This window comes from Protopterus annectens, chromosome 12.part0 (genome assembly GCF_019279795.1).
Source record: "Protopterus annectens isolate FY-2018-M chromosome 12.part0, PAN1.0, whole genome shotgun sequence".
Lineage (NCBI taxonomy): Eukaryota > Metazoa > Chordata > Ceratodontiformes > Protopteridae > Protopterus > Protopterus annectens.
Window position 1 is genome coordinate 258,840,605 of NC_056746.1, and position 15,175 is coordinate 258,855,779.

A 15,175-nucleotide genomic window follows, 5' to 3' on the forward strand; every position below is an offset into this window, starting at 1 on the left:
CCCTTTGCCTTTATCTGCTTACCAAAGCTGCTGAACACCATTCCGTGCACTAAGATGTGGTACTTTGGAAGCAAGCAGTTTTAATTGGGATACAGCAATACTAGTAACAAAATCAAGTATCACTGCCACTGGCAAAGTGGCTGTGAATAGAATAGCTGCATCCCTTTTTTATAATGTATCTGCACAACACACCCTTGCATAGTAAAATGCAAATCTGAATCACAAAAGGAAGAAAATACACCCTGTTATAGTAGCATAGAAGCAGCATTTGCATACAATTTCTCATTTAAATCTTATCATGCCATCATTCGTATATAACCTTCTCTGCAACTTTCCATGTGTTTTATATATATATATATATATATATATATATATATATATATATATATATATGCATAGCATGGGAGAAAGTCATGTTATCAAAAGTAATTTTGGCAAATGCAGAATGAGTGAGTTCTGTTTGCTGAAGTTACTTTCACAAATAGTGGAATTGTTTTTTTTTTCCCCTCCACTATTGTGCAATCTCTGTGTTGGTATATGTAAGTCTGGGGGTGTCCCTTCACATGGGGGTGCATGGGGGCTTGTCTCCTGCAAAAACAAAACTGTTGAATTGTTTGTCAAAGGTAATTTCGACAAACATTCTTCTTTTTTTCTGTTAACCGAAATTACCTTTGAAGACTCGACATGAATCCACATAACATTTCTGCAACTAATGCATATACTTTTGTTGTGCACATATGTAATAACAATGAGTACCTCTTATAAAGTTCTTATCTGGTAAGAGGAGGTCCATTTTATGTCACCCACAGGATAGAGTCTCTAAATAATTCTCCTGGGAGGGCCACCATCATGGGACACACCACAAGTGATGGTAGAACCAAAAGAACACCTATACCTAGAAATGAAATCCAACTAACAATGTTATGTAAAGGCATCCAGGAAAGACAATGATGCAGAAGCAAAATCATCATGAAAAGCAAACATAGCATCAACACTGGTGCTACAAAAGATCAACAGAAGAAGCAATAGCTTTAGCAGAATGAGTTGTTAGAGCTCCATATAATGGCATTTCATATTTAATACGGAAAAAAATTAATGTATATGTCTAACCATCTGGAAAAAGTGATGTTAGTAACTCTCCAAACAAGTTGTGGCTTACCAAAAAATATGAATAACTGATTAACTTTGTAGAAAGATTTAGCTCTGTCCACAAAAAATCTGAGCTGTCTGCAATCATCTATGAAATGCAGAAAATATTTACCTCAGAATTTGCAAGAAAAAAAATGACTGCTAGTTTAACAGACTAATTCAGGTCAGATCCAACAGTGACTACTGGCATAAAAAAGCTTAGTTTTGAGTGTTATCCTTTTCTTGGGAAAAATTCTATATGGGAATTGACAGGAGCATATAACTGATATATTTTCATAGCAGAATAAATAAACACTACTGAAAGGATGTTCCAAGACAGAAAAATATTTCCTAGAGGAGTTGTCTCAAAGGACAGAATAACTTTTCAAAAAATAAGTATTCCAATGAGGAATACCGAGCAGGACACAAGGTGAAATCTGCTATGCAAGAAGGCTTTCTTGTGAAACAAGAGACTGCAAATCAAACCTTAAATGAAATGAATGCAGATGAAAAAGTAGCAGAGTCCTGAGTCAAAAAATCTTGGGCATAAAGAAGAAAAACAAAGGTTTGTGAGTGGAGAAGAGATCTAGGGATCTTTGTCTTTGCTGGATCCTCAAACAGACAAACAGATTCACCTGTGTCAATATGTCTTCTGATTTGAAGATCAATGAAAGGAGGAAATATCTTATAAATTGTCTTATAAAATCTACTGCACGTTTTTTAGTTATTCATTTATTTAGTCTGAAGAAGACTATCAATATGTCATATATGAAGGCAATTCCACTGCTTTTTAATAAATTTCAGTGATTACTGTTTACCAGTGTTGATGGACTTTTCTTTTCCATTCAATACCATGGTCCTACTGTATTTTTCTTATTTCCATTATGCCTATATGAAAATAAGAATCATAAAACAACACATTACCCTGAACTGACCCTGAATTGTCTGTCCCGCTGTAGTGTCCCCACCCAAAACGATATGTATTCCATGGTGACAGATGCCTGATAAATCTATAAATGGCTAGAAGTTTCAGACTAAATACTGGAGGTATATGATTTATTTAAGAATGGGAATGTATGACATGGTTAAAATATCTCCATATTGTTTTCATTGCATTCAAAGTAGGTGTGTGTGTGTGTGTGTGTGTGTGTGTGTGTGTGTGTGTGTGTGTGTGTGTGTGTGTGTGTGTGTGTGTGTGTGTGTATTCTCTGTACTGACAGGGTAACATTATACAGGTCAAACTCTGCAGTAACCTGCAATTAAACCTCTAATGACAACATGGTAACATTTGGAGAATACTGTACAAGAAGGCCAAGTATAATTCAGTGAATATTTTATCAAGATTTCTCAAAAGAGGACTGAAATACAGATTCTTACATAAAGACACACAGATATGGTCAGTCATTTCACAGCAACATTCTTTTATGTTGAATTATATTTTGTTTCCATTAGGGATTTCACTCGACTTCTGCTTAGAATGAGGAATGTATGACATGAACAGAATATATCTGTACTGAATTGTTCACAGGTTCATAGGTTCTACTTATGACACATATTTGGGCAAGTACATCAGTCCTCCCCATGGCCAAGTGACGTATAAAGACATGCAGGTAGGAGCGTGCGTGAATGGTTGGGCGTTGGGCTGGGAACTCGGCACCGTAAAAATCCACTGGCAATCATTAGCGGACCGGAGTTCCGCCATGGCGACCCCTAACCGGGAAAAGCCAAAAGAAATTACTTTTATATCATACTACATCAAAAGTAAAAAGTAAAATATATTTCTCTCGAGAGGGGAACCTTTTTTCAATGGAATTATGCCATAACTTAAACACCTTGCCTGAAGGGGACAATGTATTGAGGGTCAAATTCAACTGCTGAGTTACAATTAAATCCCTTCAGTAGCAATGGACTTTCATGCAAATACCTGAGTGTTTAAGTACAATACCCTGACACTTATCATGAACTCTCACATAATTTTTATATTTGATATATATATATATATATATATATATATATATATATATATATATATACATATATATATATACACAAAAACATACAAATATATATATATATATATATATATATATATATATATATATACATACACATACATGCATATATATATATATATATATATATATATATATACATACACACACACATATACATATATATATATATATATATATATATATATATATATATATATATATAGATATATATATATATATATATATATATATATATATATGCATATATATATATATATATATATACACTAAGACCAGTAGCGCAAAATTCAAAATAAAAAAAAGTACAACACACATACACACAACTTCCCCCCACAATCAAACATATCATCCTACACTACAGCTAAGCAGAAGCCCCCTAGCACCCCCCCAAACCCACCCTACTTAAATATACCAACTCCGAGATTGCTCAGACACACAAGGGAAATTCACACCCACACATTTTACAATCCCTCACACACATCACAGTCACAACACACACTGACACACACTATAGCCCCTAACCAACACACGTACACAAAGATACTTACCTGAACTTCCACCTATCCATCAACAAACCGCAACACCAGAAATGCTATTTCAATATCTCCGAACATCAGGATTTTGAATTTCGCGCTTCTGGTCTTTCGGTATTTAGGCCTCACCAACAGCTAAAAACATTTCTTAAATATTTCCCTCCTCCAACTGATCCTGCCACTTCCCTTTAGGTGGCTGCACTGCACGTCCATCCTGTGTGCAGAACAGCAGTGTAAAAGTGTGCCATTCAGTATACTGCACAGTTTGCTCAAGCTGTGTGCCCTATACATACTGCTATAGAAGTGTGCCATGCAAGGAGCTAACAGGGTAGGATGGGCTTGCCCATTCTTGGTTGAGGGAGCACAAATGGATTCACCTTGTGACTGATCTACAGTGGAGGCCAGGGATGTGAAGAGGGCTCTTTCCCCAAATGAGGAAATTCACTGGATGAGCCACCACACAGGTGAGACAATGCACCAGCACACTCACTGCATGTGTGCAAAACGGCAAGGGAATGTCATTTAGAGGATAAACAAAATAATCTTCAGCAGGATATGTGATGCGTCTCCTGGTGCCTCCTACTCCTCACTGGCCCAGAACATGGGTCAGAGAAAGCTGGGTGAAGTTTGGTGAGTTTGAAAGACCTGATGAATGATGAGGGGATACCTCTGGGTTAGCTAACAGCTAGTGTGTGTGTGTGTGTGTGGGGGGGGGGGGGGGGGTGCCATGCAATGTAGTGCATATCCAGCCATGTTGCATGCCCAGACCTCTCCAACTGTGTAGTTAGTCTTGGTGTATTTCTTTATCTGAGAGAACATAGCCTGTATATACTGTGAACTCTGCATCACTGTTGCTGATGTGAGCCCAGTCAGTGGGGCCTCATACTGTCTAACCTCTTACAGCCTGCACATACTGTGTGACCTGCAGTTTCCGTAGTAGTACCAACCTCTCTATGCTTTACTCAGTTGCACTGCTCAATCCTGTCTATGGCACACTGAGACTTATGATTTAGGTGAGAAATTCTGTTTAGGAACTCTACTTTCTTTTCTCCTGCAAATGAGATGCCCTCTGTTCTATTTGTAATATAAAGTGCAGAAGGTACCCATAAAATCAGCTGCCTACCCTTTTCTGCCTTCTTTTAAAGTGAAATAGATCAAATAGCTTTGGGCTTTGCTTAAAAAATATTAAATGATAAGAAGGTAAAATAAAAATGTTCACGCTTCTTTACACTTCTTAATAGACAATTAGTTACAATCCCATGTCAGTTACTAATACTGATAATGGAATTAACAGTGAAAGAAAAAAAAAGATTAATATTTTAGAAGCAAGATTTTTATTCCAGTCATAAAAATAACTTGGAACAAGAGATGCAACAGGAAACTAACTAATGACTCGGTGGTTTCAATCATTAAAAATAACTGAATATGGGGCAGGGTAATCATTTAAAAACATTGTCAGCATGACACTGTCATAGGACACAGTATGCTACAAACCAGGTAAATAGGTACTGTGTAAAAAAAAAAAGACTACTGGAATCACTGTAATGGTAAGAGGAGGCCATCTGTTATAACAACAAAAGAGTCCTCCCTTAAGACATTATCAGACTGGTAAGGAAGCAGTTTGATGCTTGAAGGAAGTTCTACCTGTGGTATCTGCTGAACAACACATTTTCAAGATAAGATTAGGAATTCCTATTAAGTATTCCATGCTGAGGTTTTACAAAATACTTGTTAGTTACTTCCTACCTCTTTCATGGTGAGATTTCTTAGTGATGGGGCGAATAATCTGTTGCAGGAAGTTTCCAGCTTGCTCCATACTATCTCTTCCTGAAAAAGAAAGGACCACAACTTGTTCCATTTCTGGATTTGGAGTGTAGATCTGAGCTGAAAAGATGTCTATAGTAATGTTCCCTGAGTCAGGGACTGTGCTAAAATTTCCACCTGAAAATACATCATAAAGAAATAGTATGTTATTGAATGGCTACTAGATTGAATATTTTACAAAGTATAACTTTCAAAATCTAGATGCAGTGTCAAACATCGACTCATCTTCATTAAACTTGTGACCTACAGCTGAACCAATTCTGTCTCCAAAAATACATATATGCACATATACAGGAATGCATACAATATATTCACACAGTATGGAAACACGCTCTTACACAGGCATTCCTTGTTTCCCATGTATTTTAAAATACTAGTGAAATACTACGATTGAAAACATTTTAAGCCTGCATAAACTAAAGCACTGCTAGTGATTCCCTGCTGAGTGAGGAAAGTAACCTATATCTTTTTGTCTGTGAGTGATATAGCTGCTTTCTGTTTTACCAGCTCCATTTTATTTTCTGTTTTGAGAAATCTATTTGGCCTGGTGTTTTTGTTCTATGTGAGAGCTAGACAAATTATTCAGGCAGCACATTTCACATTTTTTCATACATTAAATTGTTTCTTGACTGATACTTAAATACACAGTGAATATCTGGGGCTTTGTCTTTTTCTTCAAGCCTGCATAAACTAGTGCTAGTTTTTCCCACCCACCCTCTCCTTTGTTGATCTGCTTTTTAAACTTAGTGATTTTAAGCTGTCCACCCCTACTGTAAACTGAGTTTAATAAGCTCCTCCCTTTCTAAGCTGCTATCTTGAATTATTTATTTGATTTTCCTTGTGCTTATATTGAAAAAGTGCATTTTACTTCTCATTGTCTGTTCTACCGATTTACTTGTTCTGAATTCATTATCTAGTTAGCTGTTACATAAAGCAGCGTGTTTTTACATTCTAGCAAGCACTTGTTTTTACATCAAGATGTCAGTGGATTTTCTATCTGGTGCACTGAGAGGTAGCTTGGTCTGTTTAGGTTGGGGAAAGACTTGAGATTTCTGCATGTAGTTTTATTACTGGCTGGATGGCTTATTTAATTGGCTTATCTTGCTTTTAGTACCTTTATAAATGCTGTACAAATAAGTGGACCTTGGCTCATTTATACAAAGCAAAGTAGTTTTACTGAATAATTGCTCTTTCATAAGGTGTTTAAAGTGCACTGCAGTATCTGTATCTTTAAGTTTATTTGTGGTAGCATTTTGTATTATTTGTTTGTGGTATCATTTCACTCCTGATACTCCTTTACTGTGCTTTTACATTAGAAAGACTGTGGTTATTCATCTAGTGGCAGTAGGTGTTTACCTGGTCTATTTGAGCAGAGAAGCATACAAAAGTGCTCTAAGTACTTTTTGCACTTCTCTTGTATACTGTTACTGTACTTTAGCAGTTAAAAAAACGGTACTGTATGCTGCTCCTTTAAGTAGTTAAGTGCACTGTATTACACTGTATTTGTAAGTTCTAGGGCTGTTATAGGTAGTTTATGTGGTCTTATTAGACTTGGGCTCCAGACCAGTCATTCTACACTAAGAAGATGTTTTCTGCACCCTTCTAGCAGAAGTGTGCTGAGCTAACCTGTGTGAGTTGGAGATTGCTGGTGGAAGGCTTATTGTGTGCTTTCCTGATTGGCAGTTAGCTTAAAACCTGTTTCTCTTTGCTCATATTTAAGACTCATGTTTCCATGGTGCTGTTCTTCATGCAGTGACAGTCAGCAGTGTCCTGTATAGATGCAAAAGCCTAGAAGCTCAGTTTTTTCCATAAACAGCTGTCAGTGAAACCCTTCCAAGCTTTTCTGCTGCTCTAGGAGCAACTAAGTTGGGCACTGAGCAGTGTTGCCTTATTGTTCCACCTTAGCTTACACAAAGTAAAGGTCCCTCTTGTAGTCTCAGCACTACCAGCACAGTCTTGTCTAATTAACCAATTCCCTCCCCTAATAAAATATATAGTAAGAGCCTGCTGTCCTGGACAGGCAGTTTCATATCATCTCTCTGGTCAGCCTGATAGACATGGGCATCCTGAGGCAATGTAGCAATTGTCTCATGTATTCTGACAACCACTTACTACTGAAACAAACAAATACTTTACATGAGAGATGTAGTTACCCTATAAAATTGGAGGCAAGACTCTCACATAAAGACAAATCAAATGCCAAACAGGTTGCCAGCATATCCACACTTCTCACACTAAATAAGAACACAACACATAAACCCACATATGTGGAGGTTTTCACTAGTAGCTTAACAAAGGATCAGAGGACTCACAAACAGAAACCACTTACACACACAACACTGCAAAAACAAAACATAATAATGCACACACCAGTGCCTCAACAAATAAGCCCATAAGGCATAACACCACAAAACTTAATGTATTGGTCACAGGTGATACTCCATTGTGAGACATAGAGAGAGATGTTCCCCTCAACAGGCTGGATAAAGACAGTGCTACGGTTAGCTGCCTGTCAGGTGCCAGGATCTGTCAAATCACTCAAGTACTCAGGCACTCAAACATAAGTACCCCTGACTCTTTCATAGTCCATGTGGGGGTGAATAACTTGAGACATGCGTCAATGGACTATACGAAGAGAGACATGACTGAGCTCTCAGAGTGTGTCACAGGCAGGTATATGCCTAGCATTAAGCAGCATTCTACTTTCTTCAAGGATGATGCCACAATACAAACAAAAAATGATTGACTTTAACAATTGGCTTAGCTTCTGGTGTCGGTCCAAAGGGATCCAATATGTGTTAGCCTGGGAAGACATGGTCAACAGGCCACACTGTTTTGTCATACATGGTCTGTATCTGTCTCATCGCTTTTGGATACTGGCAAAGGCATTAGCCAAACTTACCGTACCTCTTTCAGGTGCTGTCAAAATAATCAACCTTCCAACATAACAAAATCCTCTCTAGATAAACTGAAAGTACTGCTGCTTAATGCTAGGAGACTAAACAAGAAACTCCACTCCCTGGAAGCATTCCTCACTTTAGAAGATGCTGACATTTGTGCAGTCACCAAGACATGGTTCAAAGGCACGGAAAACACCCCAGCCATACAGGACTACAATGCCTTCCATACATTCAAACCACAAAGAGCGCTAAAAGAACCAAAGGAGGAGGTGTATCCATCTTCAGTAAAAATAAGTACAACTTGAGACTAGTCAAACAGTATGACTCTCTTGAGCTACTCCACATCCAATTAATTATAGGCAAAACCCCTTCCACATCATAGTTAGCTATAGGCCCCCCACCATGAAACAGGAAAAGCATACCGCATAACTGGACTTACTGGAGTCACTTGCCATACAGCATAACACCTTACTCATGGGTGATTTTCATTAACCTACTACTGACTGGGAAACACACATGGCCACAAACATGCTGGCTCAGAGCTTCTGGAACTTTATCAATGCAAATGCTCTGGAACATTTAATCAGCACACCCACAAGATACTTAAATATCCTGGACATAGTATTAGCTAACATGAGAGAGTAATGCACCCACCCACATGTGATGTCTTCCTGGTATGATCAAACCATAAATCAGTTTCATTCAATGTAATTATAAGACCAGATACCCAATCAAGCTCAAAAATGCTTAAGAATTTTTCAAAGACAAATTACCTCCTACTAATTGGTGGTATAAGAAGTTTTAAAGCTCCCTCAAATGTAGATAACATGGACTCCTACGCAGAGGTGTACACCAATGCCCTGTATAACCACTTAAGCAGCTGTATAGAATCAGCTGTACCTGACTGAATTAAAACCAGGTCTTGCTGAAAAAACAAGCCACCCTGGCGGACCCCTACTGTAAACACGCTATATAATGTAAAATTGTAAACCATTGTACTAAAGCTTTAGGGGTTCAAAAGCACGCTTTAAGCCAGGACAGCCAGCAGTCTCTACCTCCCTCGCTTAATTACACTATTACCCACTTACCTCCTAACCTTCGCAGTAACCCCTCTTACTTGCAGTCACCCCCTCCCAGTACTATAACCAGCTAGCTCCCTCTCAAACTCACCTGCAATAGAAGACCCGGGCACTAGATGGCACCCTTATCCCAGCCTTCACCTCCTGCTTACCATCTGTTCTCTTGTTTCCTTACCTTAACATTTCTGAACTCCCAGACCTCCTCTTAATACTCTCTCCTCACCCTTTACTACTACTGTCTACAACTACCTATTCCATCACAGGCTCCTTACTTATCTCTGCTCTTACCTACTCCTGACTTATCTAACTTACCACCACACCAAACCTCTCACGTAGAGCTTTGCTCGGCCAACCAAACTACAAGAACACACAACGGCCAGCAAATGATGTCCCAAAATTGTTTTATTAGCAAATTCACATAGGATAAAGATATCCCCAAGCTCCAAACCGGTTTCGGTTACCCTTCTTCAGTGGAGCATATAAATTAAAAAAGAGAGAGAGAGCCAACAAAACATATGATACTATAAATAGTATCTGTTGGTCCAATGTTAACCAATCAGAGTCATCTATTGTGGTCTGATTAGACCTTAAGCACCAAAAGGTTATACAAATGCATTCAAAAGTGCAAAAATACAAAATAAATTCAACCAGAAAATAAAAATAAAAAACATTAAACAAATTAAGAAAAAACTGCACATATTCTAGGATAAATATAAACACTACATGATATATAATGTGTACGTATGGACCCTCATTAGTCAGCAGTATACCCTAGGTATATGAATAGATTAAAGATGATCATTAATACCTGGGGGAAATAATGCCCCCAAGTGTATAATCCAGTATTTCTCCTTACGTGTTAAAATATTCTCCCACCCTAGTTGGTGACTTCTATCGCCAACAACCCGATCTATAATGGTGAACCTGAATTTGGCCGTAGCATGCTTAGTTGTATGTTGGTAGAGCGCATTAGTTACTTTCTTATTTCTAATATTACTTCTGTGTTCCCCAATCCTAATTTTTAATGGACGGGAAGTTTTTCCTACATAAAAGGCAGAGCATTGACAGGTAGCAAGATATATGACCCAACTCGTGGAACAATTCCCAAAAAACTTTAAATCATATACCTTACTGGTATTGGCACTACTAAAAGATTTGGTTTTGTAAATTTCATTGCATGACATACAATGCCCGCAAGGAAAAGTGCCAATCAATTCTTTACCCATCATTGTTAATTGTTTGTATCTGGCACCTCCACTACCATGATGTTTATAATGTGAGAAAGAGTTTTGCCCCTTCTATAGGAAAATTGACAATGTGTCCCAAGAAGTTGTCTAAGAACCTCATTGCCCATCAAAATATTCCAATTCCTGTTCACAATTTCTCTGATTATCTGATGGTTTCTGCCATATGTGGTGACCAGTCTTAGGACCATATCTCCTCTTTGGTTCTTCTGACGTTCCTGATATTCAAGAAGCTGGTCCCTAGTTAAATTGTCACACCCATATTTAGCAGATCTAATATCAAACTCCGAATAGCCTCTATCAAGGAACCTCTTCACCAGATCCGTACTGGCTAGCTCATAATCCTCCTTACTGGAATTAATTCTTTTGATACGGTAGAACTGAGATTTAGGGATGTTCCGGACTGTGTGGCGGGGGTGCATACTTGAGGCATGTAGCAATGTGTTATATTCAGGATATTTTCTATATATTTTTGTGCCTAGTGTATTATCAGGCTTTCTAAACACATTGACATCTAAAAATTCAATAGTAGTCGTGTTACTATTGACCGTAAATTCAATGCCCCAAATATTGCTATTCAAGTAATCAACAAATTCTTTGAGATATTCCATATCCGCCCGCCACACCATCCAACAATCATCAAGATATCTACGCCAGATATCCATTTCTACAATGTAAATGTTATGGGATGTATCATATATAAGATATTCCTCCAAATAGGCCATAAAAAGGTCTGCATATATAGGGGCAAATGATGCCCCCATTGCAGTGCCTTGTAACTGCCAATAACATTCACCTTGGAAAAAAAATTATGTTTTTATTCAAAACATGTTCACACATACAAATCAAAAGTGTATTAAATCCAGGAGGATATAAGTTAGATTTTTCAAGCCAAAACTGAAGAGCTTGTAGACCAGCCCAATGTGGGATGCTGGTGTATAATGATTTTACATCTAATGTGCAGAGTAGCCAATCAGATTCAATCTCAGTTTCAGCTATGATTTGTAAAAATTGTGTAGTGTCCTTAATTCTAGCTCGCACATGGATCAACAATGGTTTCAGATGTTCTGTCAAAAAAGCTGAAAGTGGTTCAGTAAGTGAACCACGACCAGATACTATAGGTCGACCAGGTGGGGAGGTCAAAGATTTGTGTATTTTAGGAAGTAGATATAATATCTGTTTATTTTGGTCATGGACCGTCAAATGTTTGACCGTAATAGTGGATATAATGCCATTCTCTACTGCACTATCCAAGAAATCATCAATCTCTTTTTTAAAGGTAGGAGTAGGATCAATATCCATTTTCATATAGCATTTTTTATCCGATAACTGTCGTAGTCCTTCCTGTATGTAATAATCCATATGCAAAACCACAACCGCCCCACCTTTGTCTGCCTTCAAAATCGCTATATCATTATTAATTTTCAATTCTTCCAGCGCCTGCCTTTCAGTTTCATGAACATTATCTTTCACAATATTGAAACCATATGGTGGAAAATGTAGGTCCTTGAGTACAGCCTGTTGGAAAGCTGTAACATGCATATTGGCCGGGGGTTGAAATGTAGATTTTAAAAATCTGAACTCAGTAGATCTTTGAGCAATATTATTGACATTTTCAGAAAAGAATATCTTTAAGTTCAAACTACGGCAAAAATCCAAAACATCATTGGCTGTTTGATATTGATCACAAAAGAAGCCAGGTACAAACCCTAAGCCTTTATTAAGTATTGCTTCTTGTTCCAAAGTAAGCTCAGCCTTAGACAAATTCAGGACATTATGAAATACAGTGTCATCTATTTTAGAAATGCTTGAACTATTCCATCCATTGATTCCAAATCTGGACCTATTATGGTGTTTCCTCCCCCCTCGTCGTTTCTTCACCCGAAGGTAGGTATATTACTTCTTTTTTTGTGGGGTGAATGATCAGAAATGATGCCCTCACTATCAGTGGGAGAAGACTCATCCCCCGAGGTACTGGTTTAATCGGGATGTCAATGACTATGCTAGGGGATGCCCTTTTGAACTACAAAAGTCAGTCCGATTTAAGGATATGACTACGGGTAGGGGCGGTGCCAGACCAAGAAAACGACCCAGACCTATTCTAAAAAATAAAGAGAATATATATACCAGTACCTCGGGGGATGAGTCTTCTCCCACTGATAGTGAGGGCATCATTTCTGATCATTCACCCCACAAAAAAAGAAGTAATATACCTACCCCTTTCGGGGTAAGAAGAAACGACGAGGGGGGAGGAAACACCATAATAGGTCCAGATTTGGAATCAATGGATGGAATAGTTCAAGCATTTCTAAAATAGATGACACTGTATTTCATAATGTCCTGAATTTGTCTAAGGCTGAGCTTACTTTGGAACAAGAAGCAATACTTAATAAAGGCTTAGGGTTTGTACCTGGCTTCTTTTGTGATCAATATCAAACAGCCAATGATGTTTTGGATTTTTGCCGTAGTTTGAACTTAAAGATATTCTTTTCTGAAAATGTCAATAATATTGCTCAAAGATCTACTGAGTTCAGATTTTTAAAATCTACATTTCAACCCCCGGCCAATATGCATGTTACAGCTTTCCAACAGGCTGTACTCAGGGACCTACATTTTCCACCATATGGTTTCAATATTGTGAAAGATAATGTTCATGAAACTGAAAGGCAGGTGCTGGAAGAATTGAAAAATAATAATGATATAGCGATTTTGAAGGCAGACAAAGGTGGGGCGGTTGTGGTTTTGGATATGGATTATTACATACAGGAAGGACTACGACAGTTATCGGATAAAAATGCTATATGAAAATGGATATTGATCCTACTCCTACCTTTAAAAAAGAGATTGATGATTTCTTGGATAGTGCAGTAGAGAATGGCATTATATCCACTATTACAGTCAAACATTTGACAGTCCATGACCCAAATAAACAGATATTATATCTACTTCCTAAAATACACAAATCTTTGACCTCCCCACCTGGTCGACCTATAGTATCTGGTCATGGTTCACTTACTGAACCACTTTCAGCTTTTTTGACAGAACATCTGAAACCATTGTTGATCCATGTGCGAGCTAGAATTAAGGACACTACACAATTTTTACAAATTATAGCTGAAACTGAGATTGAATCTGATTGGCTACTCTGCACATTAGATGTAAAATCATTATACACCAGCATCCCACATTGGGCTGGTCTACAAGCTCTTCAGTTTTGGCTTGAAAAATCTAACTTATATCCTCCTGGATTTAATACACTTTTGATTTGTATGTGTGAACATGTTTTGAATAAAAACATATTTTTTTTCCAAGGTGAATGTTATTGGCAGTTACAAGGCACTGCAATGGGGGCATCATTTGCCCCTATATATGCAGACCTTTTTATGGCCTATTTGGAGGAATATCTTATATATGATACATCCCATAACATTTACATTGTAGAAATGGATATCTGGCGTAGATATCTTGATGATTGTTGGATGGTGTGGCGGATACGGAATATCTCAAAGAATTTGTTGATTACTTGAATAGCAATATTTGGGGCATTGAATTTACGGTCAATAGTAACACAACTACTATTGAATTTTTAGATGTCAATGTGTTTAGAAAGCCTGATAATACACTAGGCACAAAAATATATAGAAAATATCCTGAATATAACACATTGCTACATGCCTCAAGTATGCACCCCCGCCACACAGTCCGGAACATCCCTAAATCTCAGTTCTACCGTATCAAAAGAATTAATTCCAGTAAGGAGGATTATGAGCTAGCCAGTACGGATCTGGTGAAGAGGTTCCTTGATAGAGGCTATTCGGAGTTTGATATTATATCTGCTAAATATGGGTGTGACAATTTAACTAGGGACCAGCTTCTTGAATATCAGGAACGTCAGAAGAACCAAAGAGGAGATATGGTCCTAAGATTGGTCACCACATATGGCAGAAACCATCAGATAATCAGAGAAATTGTGAACAGGAATTGGAATATTTTGATGGGCAATGAGGTTCTTAGACAACTTCTTGGGACACATTGTCAATTTTCCTATAGAAGGGGCAAAACTCTTGGTTCAATTTTCTCACATTATAAACATCATGGTAGTGGAGGTGCCAGATACAAACAATTAACAATGACGGGTAAAGAATTGATTGGCACTTTTCCTTGTGGGCATTGTATGTCATGCAATGAAATTTACAAAACCAAATCTTTTAGTAGTGCCAATACCAGTAAGGTATATGATTTAAAGTTTTTTGGGAATTGTTCCACGAGTTGGGTCATATATCTTGCTACCTGTCAATGCTCTGCCTTTTATGTAGGAAAAACTTCCCGTCCATTAAAAATTAGGATTGGGGAACACAGAAGTAATATTAGAAATAAGAAAGTAACTAATGCGCTCTACCAACATACAACTAAGCATGCTACGGCCAAATTCAGGTTCACCATTATAGATCG

The 15,175-nt window shown here is 37.8% G+C and overlaps 1 protein-coding gene across 1 annotated transcript in view; it reads right to left on the bottom strand.

Annotated features, from left to right (window-relative positions):
* The window catches only part of LOC122816492 (dynein axonemal assembly factor 8-like), a 3,534,829-nt gene that overhangs the window by 1,256,272 nt on the left and 2,263,382 nt on the right, over nt 1-15,175 (bottom strand). Inside the window, exon 20 of the mRNA XM_044089323.1 lies at nt 5,423-5,617. Within this exon, the coding sequence (XP_043945258.1) occupies nt 5,423-5,617 (195 nt within the window). The remainder of the gene's footprint in view (nt 1-5,422; nt 5,618-15,175) is intronic.